This window comes from Nuphar pumila, chromosome 5, assembly GCF_984573655.1.
Source record: "Nuphar pumila chromosome 5, dmNupPumi1.hap1.1, whole genome shotgun sequence".
Lineage (NCBI taxonomy): Eukaryota > Viridiplantae > Streptophyta > Magnoliopsida > Nymphaeales > Nymphaeaceae > Nuphar > Nuphar pumila.
The window spans coordinates 7533674-7560653 of record NC_143253.1 but is presented as its reverse complement, the minus strand read 5'-3'; the positions used below and the strand labels follow the sequence as shown (position 1 = coordinate 7560653).

Here is a 26980-nt window from a genome sequence, read left to right as displayed (position 1 = left end):
AGTTTTCTTCCTCTCCCAGCTTGACCCCGATAACACCTGCACAAGACTGAACCACCGACAAGAGACTTCATCCAATGGTTGTCTCATTACCACTATGTCCCAACCACTTTGTAATGACCAGGCCTCCCTTACTTTCAAGAACTTCTTATGAGCTGCCTAATATAGCACCGAAAACATGTCTTTAAGAGGCTCATCACCAACCCATAAATCCTGCCAGAATAATGTGTGGTTCCAGTCACAAATACTAACTCTAATACCCTCACAGAAATCAGCCAACACATATATCCAGCCCATCCAAACTCCGGAAATTCTCCTCCACTTGTAGTTCTCCGACCACTCTCATGGTCATCCTACTAAGTCATACTTTTTCTTTGAATACCTTAGTAACCCGGCTCTCCACTTTACATATTCTCCATAGCCATTTTGATAGAAGAGCCATGTTAAACGTACACAAATTCTTTATACCAAGGCCACCCAAATCAGTCAGCAGCAGCGACATAAGTCTCCAAGATACCTTGCTTCCAGCCTTCCCATCCATCTTTCCTTTACAAATCAAATTTTGGAATAATCTGGTCAGCCATTTATCCACCTTCTTTGGGATCTTAAACATCTGCAAGTAGTGAACAACTGAACACGAGATGTTATACTTTGTTAAATTCAATCTACCTGTGAATGACAAAAAACGAGATGCACAAGACTGCATTTTGGTGCGTAAACGATCCTCCACCTTATTCCAATGCAATTCTCTGGATATCCCTGGATGAAGAGGTGAACCCAAGTATTGCAATGGAAATGAGCCCTCTTGACAATAAAAATTATTCACTACAATCCTTTGCAAAACCCTTGAATCATTGTTAATAACGACCACTAGAGACTTGCTTCCATTCAAACTTAAACCTGAGAGTTCAAAAAAAACACCTAAGGATGACCCACAACCTTAGTTGTCAAAAGAGGAGACCCTATTTTTTCACCTAGGTTCCCTAGGCTGTGGGGACATGGTTGTCATTTTTTCTTTTTCTTTTTTTTTTCTCTTTCTTTTCTTTATGTTTTTTTCTTCTTTCACCTTCTCTAAAAGTTTTTTTTTGTTCTCTCATTTTCTTCTTATTCTTTTGTTTTTTTTTTTACTTTTTTTTCTTCCTCCTCCTTTCACCCCTCCACCTTCTCTTCTTCTTCCTTTTTCCCTTTTCTTTTCTTTTTTTACTTTTTCATTTTTCCCTTTTTCCTTCTTTTTTGTTTTGTTTTTTTTTTCTTCCTCCTCTCACCCCTCCACTCTCTTCTTGTTTTCATCCTTTTTCTCTCTTTTTTTCTTTTTTCCTTCTTTTTTATTTGTGTTCTTCACATGTATGCATGTGTTTTTGACACACACATATAAAAATCTGTTTTTTCAGTTATATATAAGGTTCATCTTGTTCCTTTTTTCTTTATGTCACTGTTAAGACCCTCCAAATATCAAAATTTTAGGTGTTTTATGTTCAATTTGAACCACTAGATGTGTTTATCAATACTTTTTTTAAGGCAAGCTGGGGTTAGGCAGACCCCCACCAGTTATTATTCAACGTACCACTGAGGTTTGAACCTGCAACGTCCCACCACAAGGAGACGTGCACTGACAGCTCCTACCAATCACGTGGAGCCCCCATTACCACTGTGTTTATCAATACTTATTTATTGAGAAACAGGCTTTGTTTCAAATTGATTTGATGTAAATTGGTAAACATTTTATCATGAAATTTTAGTATGATATCAACCGATGATTTTTTTACCTCTTTAAAACATATGAGCGTAAAGGTGCTTAATCAATTACATGTTCTCTATTCGGCAACAATCATAAACACATCTAACGGTTTAGATCGAACATAAAACATCTAAAAACTATGATTTTTGGAGGGTCCTAATAGTGACCTAACAAAATAGGGGCAGGATAATCCTCCCTCTCTCTCTCCCTCTCTCTCTCTCTCTCTCTCTCTCTCTCTCTCTCTCTCTCTCTATATATATATATATATATATATTGAGATTAAGAGGTTTTATGGTTAAGTTTTCCTAAACTAGAGGCTATTTGAATTTTTATTCTAATGAGGGACTTACGTGTAATTTCACTTCTTTGGCCTCTCTCTCTATTTAACATAGAGAGGAGCCCTAATCAAAAGAGTAGTTCTATTGTTTCCTACAGCTCTCTCTCTCTCTCTCTCTCTCTCTCTCTCTCTCTCTCTCTCTCTCTCTCTCTCTCTCTCTCTCTCTCTCTCTCTCTGCATTTGCTTGCAGATCGTCAACATGGTATCAAAGCGGTAGATCCCGGGAGTGTCGCTCCTTTTTCTCTGATGATAGATCTTTGACATGATGAGTGTGTGTCATTAAGATCTGAATATGAAAAGTTTTTGTTTGTTGCTGAAAAAAAACAACTGAAAGTTTCTGGAAGTCGTGATTCTATGCTTCTGCGTGCGCCTGTCATCGTGGGTCGTGAATATGGTTGCCAAGTTCCCTGCTGAGTCCTGAATTTTTTTTTAAATAACATGCTGTCATTGGTTGTGAATCTGGGTGCCGAGTTCTTCTCGGATCTTATTTGGCTATTCACTTTCAGAACATGAATATCAGCAGTCGTGATTCTTGCTGGTTCGTGATTTTTTTTTCGTAGCATTAGTGCTGTGAAAACAGAATGTTAATAACGATTTCTGTTCGTGGAAGCAGCAGGCGTGAGCAGCAGGCTATGTCGTGATTTTTTTTTTGGCTGTAGCAGGAGTGTTGTTAGAGCAGATGTTAATCTGCTTATATCGCCATTTCTTTAATGTTCTGGTTGTCGAAAAAAAAACTATAGGGATTCTTATATAAGTCGTGGTCCTGCATATTCCTTCAGATCTGATATTCTCTATCGAAGTCAGATTTCTCAAAATCAGATCATATTCAGATCTGATATTCCTCCTGTTGTAGTTGAAGTTGTCTGCTGCCAGATCTGGAAACTGTTTGAAGACCCAACCAGGAGATAGCGTGAAGGTTGAAGTCGCGTGAAGGTAGAGAAAAATCTAATGATCGTGGAACCAGATCAGGTGGAGATCTGGATTGCTGAAAGTTTTTTTTTGACGTTGATCTGGAATTAGGTTTGACGTCAAGTCTGGAAGAAAGTTGTGCTGAAGCTTCAAGGTATTTCGGTGAAGGCCATCAGTTGTCGTTGATCTGCGGAGTGTGGATCAGGTCTTTAGTGCTATCTCTGGTAGTGGTGTGATATGCTGCCTATAGCAGTTCATTGTTAAGGTGGTTGTGATATATTGGGTCTGAATAGTCGTCATATTACAGTCGGTGGTCATGAATCTCAGGATTTATCTGTGAAATTAAAACTAGATATAGCCAGTTGTATAGCTGGTTGTGAATCAGATTTGGATTTTCAGCAAACTGGGTGAGCGTGTGGTTGTAAATTTTTTAATCAAGCCCATCATTTTATCTTATGGCTCAAGGGGATAAACCAGGTGAAAATTATTCCAATGACTCTGTAACTCTTAGCAGGGCTGAATATGATGAGCTCCTTGCCTTATGTTCATCCGCTTCGAAGCCTCCTGGTGCAGAGGTTGCAGGCTCTGCAAGAGATGGCCTTCTTGGCCAAGGTGGTAGGTGGGTCATTGATTCTGGAGCCTCTGGTCACTTGTGCGGAAACTCGAGCAACTTTGTGAGTTTAAAACCTGTGACAGGTCAAAAAGGGGTACGTCTTGCTGATGGTAGCTCTTCCCAATTGTAGGGCAAGGAAACATGTCTATTACCCCTACTCTTCAATTGTCACATGTTCTTCATGCTCCTTCGTTTCCACAGAATTTATTATCGGTCAGTCGATTGACAAAAGAGTGGAACTGTAGAGTGATTTTTTATCCTATGGGATGCATCTTTCAAGACTTGCTGACGGGGAGAAAGATTGGTGGTGGCTATGAGGAAGGTGGGTTGTATTACCTACACCAACCAGAGGTTTCGGCCAATTCTGCTGTTACATCATCCTCAAGTCCTCTTTTGTGGCATCATCGTTTGGGTCACCTTCCAGTGACAAAACTTCGTCGTGTCATTCCTCATATACCTCCCTCAGTTTCTCTTCAGTGTGAAATATGTCAATTGGGAAAACATTGCCGAAGCTCTTTTCCCTCTAGTCAAAGTCCATCGAGTCAAAGATTGTTTGACCTCCTTCATGTCGATGTATGGGGTCCTAGTAGGATTCCTAGTAGGTCTCAGTGTCGTTATTATTTGGTCATTGTTGATGACTTCTCAAGGTTATCGTGGGTGTTCTTGTTAAAAGATCGGTCTCAAGGCCCTGTCATTCTTAAATCTTTGATTGTTGAAATAAAAACTCAATTTGACGTGTGTGTTAAAATTGTTCGCACTGATAATGCTCTTGAGTTCAAATCCAAAGACTTGCTTCATTTCTATTCTGAGAAAGGGATTCAACCTCAATTTACATGTCCTCATACATCCCAACAAAATAGTGTGGCTGAGAGAAAACATAGACAAATTCTAAATGTCGCTCGATGCCTTATGATTCAATCCAATATGCCTGCGTCATACTGGGGAGATGCAGTTTTGACTGCTGGTTTTCTTATAAACCGCATGCCTTCAAGTTCTGTAGAAGAACATATCCCAATCCAAATTCTCTGTCCTGAGGCTCCTCTTTTTCCTATCCCCCCTAAAGTTTTTGGATGTGTGTGCTTTGTGCATAAGCTGGGTCCTGAACGAGATAAACTTGCTTCACAGTCTATTAAATGTGTTTTCCTTGGGTATCCTAAGAATAAAAAAGGATATCGTTGTTATGATCCTATATCCCATAAAGAGTATGTCAGTGTGGATGTTTCCTTCTTTGAGTCTACCCCATATTTCACGAGTACTACTCCAAGGTTACAAGAGAGTCAGGGTGATGTCTTTCCTCTGCCAATTCCTTCTTTTCCTTTAGAGTCGTTCACTCCACAGCCTGTGGCTCCATCCTCTGGGGAGTCTCGATATAGAAACCCTCCTATAGTGTATACTCACAAGTTACCACCTACCTCCATGCCCCCATTATCTCCTTCTCCTGAGGTAAGTATCTCTGAGCATACTGAAGCTTCTGCTCTTGATGAGGATCTTCCTATTGCTCTGCGAAAAGGGAAAAGACAGTGCACTCTTCATCCCATTTCTCAGTTTGTTTCTGAAGTTAATCTTGGGGCATCTATGAAGAATTTTATCTCGGCTTTGTCTGCCTCATCTGTTCCGCTTCATCACAGTCAGGCTCTCTTCGACCCCAAATGGATGCAGGCTATGCAGGATGAGATGGATGCCCTATGCTCTAGGGGCACTTGGGACTTGGTTGATCCTCCAACTGATGCAGATATTGTTGGCTGCAAATGGGTATATACCATTAAATATAACTCGGATGGGTCAATTGAACGGTACAAAGCCCGGTTGGTTGCAAAAGGCTATACTCAGACTTATGGTGTTGACTTTTTTTAAACTTTTTCCCCAGTCGCTCGTCTTGGCACTATTCGTCTCGTTCTCTCTGTTGCAGTGCACTATGGATGGCCCTTGTCTCAGTTGGATGTCAAGAATGCCTTTTTGTATGGAGATTTACATGAAACAGTCTATATGCAACAACCCCCAGGCTTTGAGGTTCAGGGGGAGTGTCAGAAAGTGTGCAAGCTGAATAAGGCTATTTATGGCTTGAAGCAGAGTCCTCAGGCATGGTTTCAAAAATTATTTGAGGTAATGTCGAATTTTGGATTTGTCAGGTCAGCCTCAGACCACTCCTTGTTTATCAAGAAAACTAGTTCTGGAATTGTGATTATGGTGGTATATGTCGATGACATCATATTAACAGGAAGCAGTGCCCAAGATATTTCCGCAACAAAGGATCATCTTCAGGAACATTTTGTTACTAAAGATCTTGGTTCCCTTCGATATTTTTTGGGTATTGAGGCTGCAAGAAACAAAGAGGGCTTAGTTTTGTCACAAAAAAAGTATGTGATGGACTTATTAAAAGAGACTGGAATGCTAGGAGCGAAGCCAGCTAACATTCCTATGGATCCCAAAACTCATATGTTCGATGAGAAATCTGAATATGTGGATAGTACCAGTTTTAGATCCTTGGTGGGTAAGTTGTTATATGTGACCGTTACTAGACCAGACATTTCATTAGCCGTGAGTAAAATTAGTCAATTCATGGATAAACCTACCAAAGCTCACTGGGATGCAGCTATGATAGTTCTCAGGTACTTAAAGTCATCTCATGGTAAAGGACTGTTATTTAAACAAAATCCTTCCTTGGACGTTGTTGCTTACACTGACGCAGATTATGCGGGGTCTATCGAAGACAGAAAGTCAACAACAGGATTCTGTGTTTTTGTGGGAGGAAATCTTGTTACCTGGAGAAGTAAGAAACAAACTGTTGTAGCCAGGTCTAGTGCCGAATCAGAATACCGAGCTATGGCTCAGACCGCAGCTGAGATCATGTGGGTAAAATCAGTTTTGACCGAACTTCAGGTGAACGTATCCCTACCTATAGTGATGGTGTGTGACAATAGGGCTGCTACATATATTGCCAACAACCCAGTTTTTCATGAAATGACTAAACATATTGAAGTTGACTGTCACTATGTACGTGACTTGATCCAGGCTGGTTATATTTGCACAGATCATGTATCTTCCGAAGATCAAGTTTCTGATGTCTTTACCAAGGCCCTTGCGAGGCCTAGTTTCTCCCATTGTTGTGACAAGCTGAGCATGATCGATATCTATGCTCCAGCTTGAGGGGGAGTGTTGAGATTAAGAGGTTTTATGGTTAAGTTTTCCTAAACTAGAGGCTATTTGAATTTTTATTCTAATGAGGGACTTACGTGTAATTTCACTTCTTTGGCCTCTCTCTCTATTTAACATAGAGAAGAGCCCTAATCAAAAGAGTAGTTCCATTGTTTCCTACAGCCGTCTCTCTCTCTCTCTCTCTCTCTCTCTCTCTCTCTCTCTCTCTCTCTCTCTCTCTCTCTCTCTCTCTGCATTTGCTTGCAGGTCGTCAACAATATATATATATAGGGTAATCGGATGGTGTGCCCCAAATTTTGGTGTATGTTCAATATTATGCAATTTCATGAATTTTGCGACATGTTATATTGAATTACACCCGTCATCCATAGTTATAATCATATATTTGTTACTAAATTTAACTATTTATTGTACTATTTTTGTTTTTCTTGATGTTTTAGTTTTTTGTCCCACCTAGGCTGACTAGTCCCGCACCTAGCCCCCGACTAGTCTTTTTAGAAGTCTTCTGCTTAGGCTCCTAATAGCGCTTTTGACAACTAAGCTCACAACCTCCACATATCCTCCTCTGAGGCATCACCAAACTGCAGAAAATCGTCTGTAAATAAAAGGTGGGAGATGGAAACATCTTGTGAAACATTAATGCCAATGAGTGTACATTGTAACTCAGCTTCACGCAACATAGTAGAGAGACCTTCCATCGCCACAATGAACAAAAGCAGCGAGAGGGAATCTCCTTGCCGCAGACCCTTCTTTGGATTGAAAAACTGATCGTTTTTCCATCAATTGAAACAACTATATAAGTTAATGATAGAAATCCCATCATCCATTCTCTCCATTTAGTGCTGAGTTTCATCATCTCCATGCGCTCACATAGGAAATTACAATGAAGTGAATCAAACGTTTTTCAAGATGAAAGCCCTTTGACACGAACTCTTAATCAAGTGTATCGCTTCATGAGCCAACACGCATGAGTCATGCAGCCTCCTTCCTGGTACAAATGTGCTTTATGTGGGTGATATGACTTGGTCAATGACTCCCTTCAATCTCCTTGTCAAAGACTTGGTAATGGTTTTTAATAAAGTCCCAATGAGTGAAATAAATTTAAACCGACTTATATTTACGCAATTATTTTCTTTGAGGGATGAGGATAATAAGGGATTTGTCTAGGCATCTCAAAATTTTAGCATTCTTATGCAAATGAGCAAGGACTTCCAGAAGTTCATGCTTACCGAAATCCCAAATTGCCTGAAAGAATTCGATGGGGAAGCCATCAATCCCCGGTGTTTTACCCCTAGGCAAGGACCATACTTCCTTGATTTCTTCTTTTTTAAAGGGCACAACCAACTTCTCCTGACTTGCACAATCAACTTGAAATTCATTTCTGAAATATCAAAGGCCACTTCTTTACCTTTTGAATTTTTTTTCCTGAAGAAGTCAAATGCTTCTTTTAACATATCATCCCCTACCAGCCAAAGTACCTTCAATTGACAATGCTTGAAGTTTGCTGATTCTTCTTCTTGAAGATGTAGACATGAAAAAACCTTGTGTTCATCTCCTCAAATTGCAGCCAATGTGTTGTGGCTCGTTGCTTCGACCATATATTTTCTCTCATTCTCCATTCTTTAATGTCATTTACAAGCTTCTCTTGTTTCTCCTTTAGTTCAATGACAATGGCATGGCCACTGATTAACTCTCCTCCAAATTTTGCACCGACCTTAATGCGGATTTGGACAATGGGGCCTCCCTTTGCATGCATATCTGATAAACAATTAAGGTGACCCAATAACAGTGACACTCCCATGCAAGCCCCTTCCAAATGTACCGTTCTTTTCGTATGGCCATCCCCAGCAATGAATGTGAGAATCCTTCCTTCCCAAGACACAACAGTCCTACAACTCCTTTCCAAAAAAGCCTGCTGGTTAATGATTGCATTTTGAATTGTCATTGGTTGTTGGGTGATTTCCTTCTCATGTCCCCAAGAAGTAGAGCTAGCAAGCCCCACCAGCTTCGTAGGCACTGCCCCTTCAAGCCAATATGGGTTTTTTTTTGTTTGGGCACCAGCGCCAATGCATGGTTCCTCGCAGAATTGTCTTTCAGGCGAAAATTACTTTCTGAGGAATTTTTTTGAAGAGATGTACTGCAGTTTTGGCCTTATGCCAAATTCTGCATTGTGATCTACGTCGAAAATTGGCAAATTCTGCATTGTGATCTACATCCAAAGTTAGAATAGGTGCATCCAGTACAAAGTGAGTCTTTGTTCAGCCAACAAGTATGAAAACTCGAGCTTAGTCTGGTCCTTCTCTCCTATTTCACTGTCCTCCTGGATTTGTACTGGATCAATCCCCTTGGCTCATTTGATGGACCAGAGGCCCTGACCCACCCACCCACCCCATCGTAAACAAATGAGGGTGAAATGAAATGGGGATCTTCGAAACACGAGCTTTGAATAACAAGAGCAAGTGTCAAGAATGACACTAAAGCATAACCCTTAAAAAGGGTATAACTGGAAACAAAATAAAAATAAAAATGTATTCTTTATTGATATGAAAAACCAATTGCTTAAGAAGCATTGAAGTGAAATACAAGAGGGGCTGCACCCCTTTATATACACAGCTGAAAGAGGACTCAATAGAGCTGTTGGGCACAGTCCAACAGCTCTATTAAGAGCTGTTGGACTGTGTCAGTCCAACAGCTCTATTGCTAGTCAAGTCTGGACAGGACTTGACTAGCAACAGTCATTCTAGTTCAAACTGAACTAGATGACATAAAGACAAAAAATAAAAATAAAGGAAAAAAAATACAGAAAAGAAAGAAATTAAAAATGTATTTATATATATATATAATAATATAATATTATTATATATACATATATGTACAGTTTTACATTTTAACACTCCCCCTCAAACTTACGGTACAATGAGCGAAAGTTTGTCTAAGAGAAAGTGAAATCGGGGAGCAGCGAGAGGCTTTGTAAAGAGGTCTGCTAACTGATATTCTGAAGTGACATATGGCAGATCAATTATCCCGTGTAGATATTCCTCTCTGACGTAGTGACAATCCATTTCGATGTGTTTGGTGCGTTCGTGGAATGTTCTGTTACTGGCAATGTAGATCGCACTTTTGTTGTCACAACACATTTGTGAAGCCTTTGTTGCTTCAACTCCCATGTCAGCAAGCAGTCGTCGGAGCCAAACTACTTTCATGGTCGTGGTTGCCATGGCTCTGTATTCAGCTTCGGTGGATGAGAGAGATACCTTCTGCTGCTTTTTCCACCTCCACGAGATTAATGATTCCCCTAAAAAGACACAAAAGCCAGTGGTTGAGTGTCTGTTATTGGGATCACCTCCCCAATCAGCATCAGTATATGCAATTAAATCAAGAGAAGAGGAGGAAGATAAGAAAAGTCCTCGTGAAAGAGAGGACTTGATGTATCTGATAATACGCATGACTGCTCCCATATGAACAGAAGTAGGAGCATGTTGAAATTGACTTGTTGTATGAACAGCATGTGCTATATCTGGTCTGGTAATGGATAGATAGGAAAGTGCCCCGACAAGCTGTCTGTAAGGAGTAGGGTCTGCAAGAAGTTCTCCATCATCAATCTTCATTTTAACATTAACAACTTCTGGAGTGTCAACTTTCTTATCATCAGTAATACCAGACCTGAAAACAATATCAAAAGCAAATTTAGTCTGAGATAATAAATATCCTCTAGGAGAATAAGCAACTTCAATGCCTAAAAAATATCTCAACAAGCCCAAATCAGTCATTTCAAAATGAGATTTAAGAAGTGTTTTGATTGTTTCAACTCCCTGTTTATCGCTTCCGGTGATGATCATATCATCCACATAAAGAAGAAGCACAATGATCCCTGCATCAAAATTCTTAATAAACAAAGCAGTGTCAGTTAAACAGAATTGAAAACCAATATCAATCATAACACGACTAAACCTATCATACCAAGCTTTTGGTGCTTGTTTAAGTCCATAAAGAGCTTTTTCTAAGCGAAGGACTTTACCCTTAGGAATACTTAGACCAGGAGGGGGTTCCATATATACTTCTTCAACTAGCTTTCCATTTAAAAAAGCATTTTTGACATCCATTTGAAAAATAGACCATTTTTTTATAGAAGCTAAGGCAATTAAGGTTCGAACAGTAGTCATACGAGCCACCGGAGCAAAGGTTTCTTCATAATCAATCCCATATTCTTGGGCATAACCTTTGGCTACTAAACGGGCTTTATATCTTTCAAGAGTACCATCACTCTTGGTTTTAATTTTATAAACCCATCAACATCCTATAGTTTTCTTCCCTGGAGGAAGATCTTGAATATTCCATGTAGAAGCCTTTTCAAGTGCATCTAATTCAACTTTCATGGCTTCTATCCATTTGATATCATTTTTTGCTTGAAAATATGTGGATGGTTCTTCATATGAGTGAATTAATGCAATAACTGCCCTATATGTGGGTGAGAAAGACTCGTATGATACAAACTTTTCTGGAGGCCTCGAGATCCGGGATGATTGTCTAGTTGGAATGTTAGAATATTTCTAAGTGCACATGGAGTATTAGACTCTTGTCGCCTGGAATATTGAATACTAGTATCTCTATGAACTTCTTCATTTTCAACATTAAGATCAATAATTCTTGGATCATCATCAAAGTTACAATCAAGGTCATATTCATCAGATGTTGATGTTAGATCTAGCAAAAAGGAGTACTCAGTGACGTCTTTTAATTTTCTAAAATCAAAGAAGCTCTCCTTTTCAAGAAATGAAACATTTCTAGACACATATAGTTTATTATTTTTGAAGTCAAAACATCTATAACCTTTCTGGTTTTCAGCATATCCTAAAAAGGCACAGGGAATCGCACGAGGGGAAAGTTTATCATTTTTGTCAGTAAATATGAAACATTTGCACCCAAATATTCTTAATCTAGAGTAGTCTGGAGAAATGTTCATAAGTTTTTCAATGGGAGTGATATTTTGTAACGAAGAAGATGGCATCCTATTAATGAGATAGGTGGCAGTTAAGGCAGCTTCTGCCCAAAAGTCTTTAGGGACTTGATTTGCTATTAATAAAGTTCTAGTGGTTTCTATAATATGGCGATGTTTTCGTTCTGCCAGTCCATTTTGTTGAGGTGTATAAGGATAAGATCTTTGATGTGTGATGCTATGCAATTTAAGATAATTTTGAAAATCTGTGGATAAAAACTCTCCCCCTGAATCTGTGCGAAAAATAGTAATATCATTTTGAAATTTGTTTTTAACCATATTATGAAAAGTTTGAAAGTATGAAAATACTTCAGACTTATGTTTGAGAAAGTACATCCACGTATGTCGGGAGAAATCATCGACAAAAATAACATAGTAAACAAATCCTCCTTTAGAAATTACTGGTACAGGACCCCAAACATCCGAGTGTATTAATTCAAGTGGTCTTGAAGAGAAAAAGGTTCTGTTCTGAAATGGTAATCTTTTCATTTTGCCGAGAATACAATCTTTACAATCAAATGATTCAGAGTTACAAAATTTTCCTAGATTTGGAAAATGTTGGATTTTGGCTATATGTGGGTGACCAAGTCTCTTATGCCACAGTTCCAACTCTATTTTTTGAATATTATAACAAAAAGCTTTCTTCGGCATTTCCAAAAAATCCATGTAATAGAGTCCTCCTTCTCTATGGCCTTCCCCAATCAGCTTGCCTGACTGGCGATCCTGTACCCAACAACCATGAGAAGAAAAAGAAATATTACACCCATAATCAGAAATTTGAGATACAGATAAAAGATTTAAATTTAATTTGGGAACATGTCTAATTTCTGGAATAAAAAAATTTTTTGTTTTATAAATTTTTTCAAAATCTCCTATTCCTTCTATTTCAAGAGAAGTCCCATCAGCAGTAAAGACCTTTGACACACTTGTTTTATTTTTAACACATTTGGATCGACTTTGATTATTTGGGGTCATATGAAAAGATGCACCAGAGTCAAGAAGCCAAGAAATTTTACCTAAATCAGAAAAAGATGAGGCTGCTGCGCCGGTTGAAGCTTCAGATGAGGAAGAGGCACCTTTGATGACAGGCTGAAGGATCTCCATTAGTTGGGCCAGGGAAACTGGTGCATCCTGATCTTTAGGCTCCGATCCAGCAATTGCAGCTCTTTTTTCTCTCAGCTCCTTAAGTTTGGGACATTGTGGCCTGTAGTGTCCCGGTTCATGACAGTGATGACAAATAACTTTCTTCTTATCATAGTCACCATTTTGTCGGTTAAAGTGAGGAGGCCTATATGATCGAACATGATTCCCTGGTCTAGACACGGCTAAAACGGAATCATCTTCAATTTTTAAAGAACCTTTCCGGAGACGATTTTCTTCCATTGTTAACTCTTCAATAGTTTCAACAATAGAAGGAATTTTTCCCCGGTGAAGTAGGGCCGATTTAGTGGTTTCAAATTCCGGCCTTAATCCAGTGATAAACTGGTAAAAATGTTCAACATCGAGTTGTTTCTGACGAAGCTCGATGTCTTCGGCACAATGCCACTTTGGTTCTAAAAGGGAAAGTTCTTCCCAAAGTTCGGACAACCCATTGTAATATTCACGAATAGTTTTGTCTCCTTGTGTCATCATTCGAACTTTTTCTTGGAGGTTGCACACGTGTGCAATATCTTTAAGGGAATACATATTCTTAAGGTATTCCCATGCCTTATCGGCATGATCAAATTTGGCAAGACTTGAGCATTTTTTAATGTCAACGCTATTGATAAGCCATGACATTATCTTCGCATGAGATATTCTCCATTCTTTCAATTTCTTCTCATATGAGGCAATAGCCTTGATTTTCTCTTCTTCCGATAGAGGGACGTCTTTATCTCCCTCCTTTTTAGTAAGAGATAGCTTAGGTTCCGAATCGGAACCATCCACAATCCCCCATAAGCCTTTTCCCCATATATGGTGCTTCATGATTGAAGCCCATGTTACATAGTTCGTATCGCTTAGTTTCATAGGCATGATGGTGACTTTATCATTGTCATCCATCGATTACAAGGAGAGAAAGAATAGGGATAGAAGAGAAACAAGAAGGAAAATGAGAAAGAAAGAAAAAAAAAATAATACAACAAGATGTGAAATCTTCTCCAATGAAGTGATAAAACACTTTTCTTCAAGTGGCGAACACTTTTGCAAACGGGCACGGAAACCGAGGCAGCTTTTCCTCAAGATTTAGTACTTCCGTGGCTCTGATACCATGAAATGAAATGGGGATCTTCGAAACACGAGCTTTGATTAACAAGAGCAAGTGTCAAGAATGACACTAAAGCATAACCCTTAAAAAGGGTATAACTGAAAACAAAATAAAAATAAAAATGTATTCTTTATTGATATGAAAAACCAATTGCTTAAGAAGCATTGAAGTGAAATACAAAAGGGGCTGCACCCCTTTATATACACAGCTGAAAGAGGACTCAATAGAGCTGTTGGGCACAGTCCAACAGCTCTATTTAGAGCTGTTGGAATGTGTCAGTCCAACAGCTCTATTGCTAGTCAAGTCTGGACAGGACTTGACTAGCAACAGTCATTCTAGTTCAAACTGAACTAGATGACATAAAGACAAAAAATAAAAATAAAGGAAAAAAAATACAGAAAAGAAAGAAATTAAAAATGTATTTATATATATATATATAATAATATAATATTATTATATATACATATATGTACAGTTTTACATTTTAACAGAGGGTACAACGAGTGCATTCATCCATTTTCAGGTGGTTTAGAGTTGTGCAAGATTGACACCACCATCCTGATTGGGAGGACCCGCTCACGCCAGCAAACTTCATTAGTCTTAGTGTCATGTCCTCTTCCCTGTCAAAAGACTTGGACGATTCATGTAAGTAATGGTTGAAACCAATCCCCATCTTCTGGAACATGGTTTGAACATTTGACCACCATAGAGAACCAGCTTGAACACACTTCACCAACATTGGAATCCAATACCTGTTGAAGAAGCTCTTGTGTGTTTTCATCAAGTTCATTCCTCAAGTCTGTCTCCAATGCATCCCACCAACCTTTTCATCCAAATCTCTGAATGATTCATGATGGAACAACCAGAGACTTAGCGGTGCACCTCCCTCCCCTTTTCACCGAACCATCCTTGTTGTGGCGTTAGCAACCACTATACAGCCTCCGCATGCTGAGATCTTCTTCCTCTGATCTCTCCTATTGTTCAACCCTGCTTTCGTGACATCCTTGAGCGTCTCTGCATAGGATTTCCTGACCTGCTTCTCACCCCCAATCTGCCCATCATCACAGAGTTGCAGCCTGATCTGACCCTGGTGCAAGGAAACGACCTTGTGATACATCTTGCAAGCATCACCCCCAAGGGCCCCAACATGAACCAACTCATTGCAGGGGACTCGGATCAGGTCATTTGTCAAATGAGGCATTTCCTCATCTGACAATCCTGGTCGTTGACATGGATTCCAGATGCGTGACACGTGGTCACATTGTTCCCCACCCAAAAATGTAATGGCATTAGGTCGTTAAGGTGTTATTCAAATTTCAAAAAAAATAAAAGACAAGGAAAACGAAAACCCCTCTCTCTCTCTCTCTCTCTGTGATTCTGATGATTGTGGTACATTCAGGATGGACATACAGTTCTACTGCTTGGAGAATCGGGGGAGCGGCAATAACTAATAGCTATCCCAAGCACCAGATGTCAAAAAGCATCTTTTATTTTTTGGCATTTTTCTTCTATTGGTCTTGTGTGAGGCTTTACATATCCCCCAGAAACCGTTCAGTTGATTCTGCATAGATTGGGCACGGCGTGATTGAATAAGAATTTTTTTTTAGTTTTATATTTTGTTATTTGATTCTCGTGAACTATGCTTCGTATTGAAGGCACTCATGAGTGATAGCAGTGCCCCCAGTTGCTCTTGTACGGCTGTGCCCTCCTTGTAGCGATGTGCTCCTACAAGCTTATGTCTGTCTTTTTCCCCCTTCACATCTTATGTTTTGTTAGTAGGAGTTCAGTCCAGTAATTCTCTCCAAAACCTAGTCCTGATATTAAGGTGAGGAAGGCAAAAAATTCCAAACAAACAAAATGATTCCTAAGGAAATTCAATCACCCAGTAATTCTCTAACCATAGATCTGATATTAGGTGAGGAAGATAAGAAATCAGGGAGAAGATGAAACTATCATTAAAATGTAAAAAGAGGGTGAGTCAAACTATACAAAACAATGATGTAAAGAATATCAAGAACGAGTATATACTCCACATTAGACTAGATGCACAAAGTAAGAAAGGACCTGTGTCACATGGACACAGGATGTTACATGGATACTTGACAAACAGTTGGACAAAATGAGATATTTATATATTTAATTATTTAAATATTATATAACTCTATAATGTATAAAAATCCATGTACTTCTTGCATAATGACAAGTTACCAAGTCAAAACTCAAGATCATTAAGAAATAAAATGCACTCATATCAATGACAAAATTTGAGAAAAAAAAAAAACAAGTAGATACAATCTAAAAGATCAAGGATTCAAGATCATAAAAAAACATAGATAGCATAAAAAACAGTCTTGACCAAGTTCAACACAAGTTCGAATGTGTCCATGAAGTGTTAGTGTGTGTCCGGTGTCATGTCATGTGGACATGGTACAACATGCTAAGTAAAGCACCCATTAAGAAACAATGCCCATTTCTACTTGTATGATCACAAACCAGAGTCTACACAAATCAGATAATTTTGAACATATGTATGCTTCAAAAGTACCTTGAGCAGACTAGCACTATCCATTGGTTTTCTTAAGCTTTCACTTTTTGATGCATATCCAGCAGTGCTAGCTGACTTCAAATTTCTCTTTAATGAAATGTTTTCTTCATGCAGATGAGAGAGTTGTTCCTATTAAAGATAGAAACAGTGAATATGAAAATAAGCACACCTGCTAACATGTAAAGAAATATTGGAAATAAAATTATAAAAAACTGCACTAGCATGCAAACCATAAACTTATATTCCAGTTCTCAAATTAAAAGAGTTAAAAAAAGGACTAAGTCAAATTTCAAATTCCAAATAGAACAAGTAGTATAAGTCAAGATACAAGTATCAAAAATCATCCAAGGAATAATCTTTAAAATTTCTCCAGTGATGCAATCTCAATGGTTTGTACCTTAAACACTTACTTTGTACTCAACGCCATTGCAAATGCGCACCGCATACATAAGCAAGTGAGCATTTACACGATATGCACAAGGAGAAAGATAAATGAAGACTGGCAGAGCTTACTTTTCTAGCAAACTACCAAAATGCCACAGTAAATTATCATAAATTTGAAACAAATTAAAAAATCAACTGAAACCTAAATATGGCATTTCCTTTTGTTGGATTTCTCTGTACATATCCATCACTGGCAATGGCAGGAGAGTGGCACTTGACCTGAACTGATATTTTATGTGCTGGAGGGCAATGGCATGATATGACTTTTCAAGGATTTGGTGTAATTCTACTTTTTCATTGAGGAAATGGTGCAATATTAAGCATGATACAGAAAGTCCAAATTAATCACTGTACCTCTCTTTCCTTTAAAATAGTCGCATAGTTGATAGATAATCTTTTGATTTCAGCCTCAGATGCCTTAAGCCTTTCAACTTCATCTTTGTAATGATCAAGCTGGAACACCATAAGAGACAAGAAACATCATGTAAGATCAATGTGAGTGACAAATTTAATTGTCAACGACACAAATAACACACACAAAAGAAGGATAGCAGATCTCACTTGAAACCTTAGAAGGTAAAAGGTAAAAAGTTCATTATAAAGTAGGAAATCAACTACTCATCTGAAAGCCTGACTAACTTTTTTCACATGACATCAGGTCAAGAATTAAGCTAAAACCACACTATCAGAAAGCAAGTAACTTATGAAGCAGCATAAAAGATAAGTACACCTCTTATATTCTTTAAGGGAGCTTTCTCCAGAACTAGAATTTTATCATCAAAAACTTTGAAAACATGAAATGTTGCATCATCTATTTCAATATCAGCATCTTATGACTCATATTTTGACTATTTGCATGGGCTGACAGCGGATTGCTATCAATATTATTTAATTGATACAAGTACATACTAGTAAACAAAGCCCATCGTAGCTGACATATCAGGAAGCATATAATCTTCACAAACACAAATATGAAACAAACTTTTCTCTAAACTCCACATATAAAGAATGATGATTTTAATAAGCATAGAAATTAAAAATTGTCAACTACATGCATTATTAAATATTAAAACAAATAATGCCATAACTAAAATGTCCATGTCCTTATGTCATGATAAATACACATTATTGAACTAAGGGAATAATTTTTTTTCATATTCCAAGATAATGTGCATCACTATTCTCAGGACATTTTTTTTTTTTGCAATTAGAAATAGATAATAGTAATACATACTAAATATGCAGTATTAATATGTTTGTTATAAAGGTCACATTCAATGCCATATTTGTGAAAGTGGCAATCACATAGACTTCATAATTCTAACATATTCCCAAGGAAGGTAAGATGCCAATTTAGCACTAAGCATAATTTTGTGATAATGCCCCTTTCAAAATTATCATATCAAAATCAAACCTTAAACAAGCCTTCAAATTTTTCAAAGACAAGCATAAAAAGGTAATTTTAAGTACAGTTCATAAAAATGACACTATTCAAAGTTTCAAAGCGGCTAAATTTCTCTCACCTCTCAATCTTCAGTCTTTGCACAATTTTATTATGTACGCTGAAGTATTTGTGCTTTTCACATTATTTGGAACAAAAGCAAGTCAAGCCTATTGATTGCAATCAATGGACGGCAGCCCAAAGAGAGAAGACAGACCAAAGGATATTGAATATGAACTTAAGTAAAACTAGAAAAGATTAATCAACACAGACCAAGTAACATACATGCGGAAGATGCCTCGAGGGACACCAATCTGTTTAGAGTCTAGGATCTGCAGGCAAATTGAATCAACATAAAATGTGCAAACCAAACTTCACAGAGTAGAGATCTTTAATACCTTGAGAATATGATTCACCATGCTTTAATAGATCACAACTTTAAACACAAAACAATGGTTTTTGTGGTGTAAAACATTTTGAAGCTATGTAAAATGGGTACTTTAGATGCACAGAATACCAGTACTGAGACACATATTTTTGGGTGCTGGTGCTGGGTGCTTCAAGGCAGTGCTATACATAATTGCATGCACATATTATCTACAATATGTTATATAGTATAGCCTTTTTATATTTTCTTTATATTCTAGTGAAGTGACCTACTTGCATATGTGCATACCAGTTGTAGCTGTTTGTACGAAGTATTTACTTCTCTTTCTTTGCTTTTTTTGTGGGGGGGAGGGGGTGAGAGATAGGCAGGCTAGCAGTGGAACTCAAACCCAAGACCCCTCAGTTGTTATCCAGCTATCTCATTTTGGTCCTACTGCAAGTCAACTACATGAAACATACATACTGCCTATTTTTTGAAAAACATTCGAGCCATACCATTCACGCCTGTTCATACCATGTACTTGCACCAGTTTCCACGTGACACTGCATTGAGATTTATATTTTTTCTACAATATAATCTTCTTTCTTCGGATATCAAAATGGCCTCTCATAATTGATACCTAATCTCTAAAGTTTTTCTTTCTTCTTTTTCTATGATGAGGATGGGTATTTTTCTTTTTAGCAATGAAAGGTAAATTGAACAAAGCGTACAACAACAACAACAACAACAACGCCTTCATCCCAAAATAATTGGGGTCAGCGATATGAACCAAAAAAAGAAATTCATTTTGGGTCTTCCACATGAATCCTTTTCCTCCAATCATTTCTATCCAATGTCATGTCCTCGGTGAGGTTCAAAGCATTCATATCCTTTCCTATCATCTCCATCCAAGTCTTCCTAGGCCTACCCCGACCTCTTTTAACTAATATATTTTCCCATTTCTCCAACCTTCTAACTGGAGCATCATTAGGCCTTCGCCGAATATGCCCAAACCACCGTAAATGATTCTCTCGCATCTTATTTTCAATGGGTGCAACACCTACCTTCTTACGTATCTCTTCGTTCCGAATCTTATCTTTTATTGTATTTCCACACATCCATCTAAGCATCCGCATCTCAGCTACACTCATTTTTGAATATGATGTCTCTTGGCAGCCCAACATTCTGTACCATATAGTAAAGCGGGCCTAATAGTCGTCCTATAAAACTTTCCCTTCAACCGCAATGGCATTCTACGATCGCACAGCACTCCAGTTGCACTTTTCCATTTCATCCACCCAACCTTTATCCTATGATTTACATCTCCATCAATATCTCCATACTTTTGAATGATGGATCCCAAATATTTGAAATAATCATTCACCGGTATTTCTTGCTCACCAAGCTTCACTACACTCCCATCACTACTTCGTTGCTTACTAAACCGACATTCCATATATTCAGTCTTACTCTTACTCAACTTAAAACCTCTAGCTTTCAATGTCTGTCTCCATAATTCTAACTTAGCATTAACCCCAGCTCTAGACTCATCAATCAAAACAATATCATCAGCAAACAACATACACCACGGTACATTTTCTTGAATTGATCTCGTAAGCTCATCCATCACTATCGCAAATAGAAAAGGGCTTAAAGCAGATCCTTGATGTAACCCAACCGTTATCGGAAAATTGGTTGTCACCCCTCCACAAGTGCGAACATTGGTTACTACTCCTTCATACATATCTTTAATTATACTAATGTACTTGAGAGAAACACCTTTCTTCATCATTGTCCACCAGAGAACGTCCCTAGGTACTCTATCGTATGCCTTCTCTAAATCAATAAAAACCATATGCAAATCTTTGTTCCTCTCTCTATATCTTTCAATAAGTTGTCTAAGAAGATGTATAGCTTCCATAGTTGATCTTCCAGGCATAAAACCAAATTGATTCTCCGATATCATGACAACCTTCCTCAACCTAGACTCAATCACCCTCTCCCAAAGTTTCATAGTATGACTCATGAGTTTTATACCACGATAGTTTGTGCAATCTTGTATATCACCCCTATTCTTATATAAAGGCACCAAAGTACTTTTCCTCCACTCATTAGGCATCTTATTTGTTCGCCAAATCAAGTTAAAAAGATTTGTCAACCATTCTAAACCTTTCTCTCCCAAGCATTTCCAAGCCTCGATAGGTATACCATCTGGGCCAAATGCCCTTCTTGATTTCATTTTCTTCAAAGCCTCTGCAATTTCTTTCTTTTGAATCTTGCGCATGAAGTCACGATTTGTCTCATGAAAAGGAATGGAGAAGTCTCCAAGATCTTGAGCATGACTATCATTAAATAGCTTATCAAAATAATCTTTCCATCTCTCCTTAATCTCCTCATCTTTGACTAAAACCCTTTGCGTTTCATCTTTGATACATCTAACCATACCCATATCCCTCGATTTCCTATCTCTCATCTTTGCAAGCCTATAAATATCCTTCTCGCCTTCTTTGGTATCCAACTTGTCATAAACCTCCTTATATACCTTAGCCCTCGCGTTTCGAACTACTTTTTTAGCTTCCTTCTTTGCTATCATATACTTCTTCAAATTCTCATTATCATGACTCTTACTTAGATTTCTATAACACTCTCTTTTAACCTTAATAGCTAATTTGACATCTTCGTTCCACCATGATGTATCCTTACCTAGTGGTGCACCGCCTTTAGACTCACCCAATACCCCCTTAGCCACTTTTCTCATGTCACCCGCTATCTTATTCCACATTGATTATGAATCCTCCGCGAGACACCAATCAACTTCCTTAACTACCTGCTCTACAAACATTCCTTGTTTAGCTCCTTTCAGTGCCCACCACTTAATTCTAGGATCTATCCTATGTCTATCCCTTTTGCGGCATTGTCTAATTCTAAGATCTAAAATTAAGACTCTATGTTGTGTAGCTACACTTTCTCCCGGTATAACCTTACAATCGATGCAACAACCCCTATCTCTCTTTCTAAGTAAGAAAAAATCTATCTGACTCGTATTAACCCCACTTTTAAATGTTACTAGGTGAGACTCCCTCTTCCTAAACCAAGTATTTGCTAAGATCATATCATAGGACAAACAAAAATCTAAAATCCTTTCTCCACTTTCATTTCTTTCTCCTATACCATAGCCTCCATGGATACTCTCAAATTCATCCCTACTAATGCCTACATGTCCATTAAGGTCACCGCCAATGAAAAGCTTTTCTCCATAAGATATCCCTTGTACTACTCCATCTAAATCTTCCCAAAATTCCTGCTTAATGGAATCATCTAAACCTACTTGCGGTGCATAAACACTAATAATATTAATAATATATGTACCTAATACTAATTTAATAAGTAAAATTCTATCACCCTTCCTACGGACCTCAACTACATTATCTATAAACTGACGACTCATAACAATCCCTACTCCATTCCTATTCCTATTTATTCCTGTATACCAAATCTTATATCCCCAAGGTTCTATCACTTTTGCTTTCTCACCTACCCATTTGGTCTCTTGTAGACATAAAATATCAATCTTTCTCCTACACATAACATCTACTAACTCTACCAACTTACCAGTTAAAGACCCTATGTTCCAAGTGGCTAACCTAATTTTATGGTCTTGGACTAACTTCTTTACCCCCACCCGTCCAACAAAGTGAGGGAACCCTTGCCTATTTGACACCACACCCAGGCGCCGGTGTGACGCGTCGCTTCTGGGCGACGACCTAGCAACCCTTGCCCATTTATCACTGCCTCCGGGTCTAGAGAGTACAGCTCGTCGCTCAGTAGGGAACGCCCCAACGAAATTCTCATATTGGTTCATTTTCATAGGGTATGACTAAGTTTTTATGCTGGCTGTCACAGGCCTACCGCAACCCTCCTCCTTTATCCGGGCTTGGGACCGGCAGTGAACAAAGCGTGATGATATAAAATTATAAATACATATGGTTCTTAACCATGTTGAAAAGATGGCTGATATTTTGAATATATTGTGCTTTTATCACACAATATCTTCAAAAGGCGATATAATGCCAATAAATTCATGGTGATTTTAGAAGGCAATAAAATGCCAAACAAATGCAATGTCTTTACAAACACTTTTTTTTATTTCATATACCAATGTTTTCATGATAGTTTCTCGAGATAAAACAGACTTTTCAAAATATAGCGAGATTTCCCCTCACTGAGATTTTCCAGAGCGAGATTGATGGCATTGGTTCTTAAAGTGCACCGCCCTTTGGTTCTGATTTTATAGCCTGTCTAAAATGACAGATAGTGATCAATGAGTGTTTCTTTATCTATTATAAGCAAAACTAACTGAATCCCCTAAAGGGCATCCTAAGAACAGGCCACTTTTTCCAATTGTGGGTTCAGTAATCCCAACATCAAATTGTTGCTGATTCAAATAATCCTGATAAATAAAACCTAATTGTTTTGACTTTTGATGCGAGGTCGCAAAGAAATAATGACAAACCATTGTCTTCCAGTTAAAAAATTAACAAATTACAACGTTTAACCTAGTGAGATAAGATTAACCTAAAGAGCTGAACCTTGTGTTAAGTACATGCCACTAGGAGCATAACACTATGTTCATTACAAATATGAAACACCAGAACACATATTTATGTAACTAAAGAATCACACGCTTTGATTGCCCTTGAAGAATCTTTTCCCTAGAAGTAAAGATAAAGATTTCTATTAGTTAGGAAATTTTTCAATACTACAGACTCAGCTTCTAATTTCCAAAAAAAGGCTAAAGGTACTATATGTCAAGTTACTTCGCTCCTCAGTTTCTCCAGATTGCCATTGATTTCAAGGTAGCCATCGATCGATGTTTTCTTTGATTATAATTCCCAAACAACCATTTTCCATCTTCATCTCCACCTTAACAAACGTTTCTATGTGATGCAAACGAACAATGTAGGCCTAACACGAGTTTAAACATACAGAAACATAGATTCTTTAAAAAAACAAAAAAAAAACACAGTACATAGATTACAAATGGAACGAAGATCGACAATAACATTCTCTACGAAATACCAAAATCCAGCAACCATGCATCAAACGCAAGAATAAAACCCAATTAATGGCTCTGTAACAAATTAAACATGATCAAACACGGATGATTTCAGGGAAAAAAAAAACAAATCAAACATGATGAAGACCACAGACCTCCCTTTGATAAGTCGTTTCATTCCCGTTCGGCACGAGAGACCGCTTCGTTTGAGCGAAACGCTGAGAAACCTGGCGATCGGATGCCGGGTCATTCTCTCCGGCTAAAGATCTGGCGAATTCTTCCTCGTCAGCGTAGCCACGGACATCTAGGGCGATGCGGGAGAGGTTCTCTTTTAAGATAGCTATCGAATTCCGCATCTACGCCACCGCCGTCGCGAATCGCTCATGCATCCATCCGCGAAAACGCAGATCTCGTCTTGATTCCTCGGGATTCTTGAAGGGATCACCAGAACGCGGACGAATTCCAAAGTATTAGGGCTAAATTTGGCGGGGAATCCCTAGATTTGGGGTACGAACGGATATCGTGGGGGAGAGGGAGACAGGGGGGAGCGTAAGAGAGGGAGGAAGGAGGGCGGGAATAACTCGGAGTTATTTGGCGGAGAGAGAAAACGGAAAGAAGAAGAGGTTCGGTCAGCGTGTAGCTGTGCACACGATAAAACTCCCTGAGCTTCGTGCAGCGTAGCCATGTGCTGCATGGAGATCTATACAGCACCGATGCAGCATGGCGCCCTCCTTCGTTTCATGATTAACGGACGACGCAGGGCTGCTGACGGACGTCTGTACATCTCCGGGCAGGCGGATGTACCCAAATATGCAGCGGTGGACATCGGGCCAGCCCGACCAGGACCGACTTAGAACCCAACCCGGCAGTGCCATACTGGAGGTGTCAATGGGTCGGGTTTAACCCGTACCAAACCCTATAGGGTCAGGGTTTGGCGATAAAGAAGAAAGTTCCATTAGAACCCATGTCAGATCCAAAGGATTTGATTATTAGATGGAACTGGGTATAGTTTGTGAAATTTTGTTCCTGACCCAGGTCCAACCCGAGTTCCGATTAAGACCCCTGATTTTTCAATGAAAAAAATAACACATTTTTTACTGGGTCTGGTTCATGTAAATCCTTATAAGACTCAGGTATTATTATCGCAGACTCGATCAAAACTGATTCCAGACCCGGTACTCACACCTCAAAGTCGGATCCTGGTTCAAACTCACCTGGATTTGAACCAGATCCGACCCATTAACACTCCTAGGCAGGACGACTTGGGCTCAGCTCAAGCTGAAAAACTTTATTTTAAAAATGTTTTAAACTTTTTGAATATGGTGTAAAATGATTTTTTGAATGAGAGGAAAACAGCGGGATGTCCCAAAATGACCAATGGCTTATCTAATAAGGTAAAACCCATTCTTTGTGTTAACATTATGAACAAAATATATGCATATATATAAATCTAATTTTTTTATAACTATACGTGGGAAGCTTAATCAGGCTTACCGAGCTTATTCGAGCTGGACTGCCTGTTCAAGTTAGGCTCATTTAAGTGTACCATGCCTAAACCTTTGTTCAAGCTGGGCTCATTTATTTTTTCAAACAAGTTCGCGCAAACTTAAACAAGTGGAGCCTGAACTAGCTCGGCTAGTTGTTCATCCCTACAGACCAGCCCAGATCTTGGCCTGCCACTTGTTGGCTTTGGGTCACATTGGATCAGGTTCATTGAAACCAGAATAATCAGGTTAGGCTCCATTGAAATGACTCTTTACCCTTACCTAGGGGTGGCAAAACCTGACACGACCCGCCAACCCACCTCTTAGGCGGGTTCGGGTTGGGCAAAAATGAACCCGTTTAATAAACGGGTTGACCCGCCTAACCCGTTTATTAAACGGGTCGGGTTCGTGTTAGGGGTATGCCAACCCGCCAACCCAGCTGACCCGTTTAATAAACGGGTTAGGCAGGTGGGTCAACCCACCAACCCGACCCGCCAACCCGACCCACTAACCTGCCAACCCGTTTACCCAACCCAACCAGTTTATTAAGCGGATTGGCGGGTTGTGTGGGGTTACCCGTTTAATAAACGGGTCAGGTTCGTGTTTGCCACAGCCGACCCGTTTAATAAACGGGTCAGGTTCGGGTTGAGGTATGTTGACCCACTAACCCGACCCGATTGCCACCCCTACCCTTACCCCAAATCCAGCTCATTGCCTGTTAGGTTTCAGGCGGTTGTGAAAGCCCCAAAACGCGGCTAATCTAGGGTTGGCTACCCATTGAGTACCCAACCCGATGTTCACCCCTATCAATATGTACATCAGCAATTCGGAGTTGGGTTAAATGACCAATTGAATCTAAATCTTTTTAAATGAATTCAGTAGTAGAGATCAATGTTGTCATCATTGGTATTGGCCCTGTATCGTTTGGTCAACGAATTCAAGGTGAATCGAACCTATACTGATACTCAAGTGAATTGTTCTGAGTCGATCAAAAAATAATTAAAAAAATATTACATGTCAATCAAAATGTGACAGGTGTTAAAGTTATTAAAATGATATTAAAAAATACTTTTAACTATTTTTTATATTTACTAAAAAATAGCTGATTCAAAGATGAAGTGTATCAATTTTCTGACGATACAATACGTTAAGCACTGATACTGACAACATTGGTAGAGATGGTTTTGTTTGGATATGGATCCAAATCTGGTTTGACTCGTGACGTTTGTGTGTTTCCAACTTTTTAATGCATGATGTACACGGTGTTGGATCATATTTCGGATCACACAGTTTCACAGTCGTCATCATGATATAAAACATGATATAAATCAGGAAACACAACAAAGTATACAACATGATCAACAGACGACCGAAACAATAACAGGGAGCAAGCATGTCGGTTTCTGCAAGCAACCAAAATCCAGACCACAGCAAATAGGCAAACAGTTGTATAGAACACAATGAAAACAACGAAAGCATGTTAATACTGTGTAAAAGGTTAAGGCGTACGAAAGTACTCCCCTTAGAGAAGATTCGCCCCCACATACTGTGCAGATCAGGGACCGGCGTCCTTCCCCCAGGATACAATAGCCACGACGAACCGAACGGTGCACTCCGGCGGGTCGTCCTCCGAAAACAAACTCCACGAAACA

The 26980-nt window shown here is 38.9% G+C and overlaps 1 protein-coding gene across 4 annotated transcripts in view; it reads right to left on the bottom strand.

Annotated features, from left to right (window-relative positions):
* LOC149836650 (golgin candidate 3-like) overlaps nucleotides 1-24437 on the bottom strand; it is a 60175-nt gene extending 35738 nt beyond the window's left edge. For all 4 annotated transcript variants that reach the window (XM_090005499.1, XM_090005498.1, XM_090005500.1 and 1 more), the window contains exons 1-3: nucleotides 24000-24437; nucleotides 17335-17433; nucleotides 16537-16665 (exon numbers count right to left, since the gene is read on the bottom strand). In XM_090005499.1, coding sequence (XP_089861625.1) covers nucleotides 16537-16665; nucleotides 17335-17433; nucleotides 24000-24200 — 429 coding nt within the window. In that variant the 5' untranslated portion in view covers nucleotides 24201-24437. The remainder of the gene's footprint in view (nucleotides 1-16536; nucleotides 16666-17334; nucleotides 17434-23999) is intronic.
* Between the last annotated feature and the right edge of the window lie 2543 nt (nucleotides 24438-26980).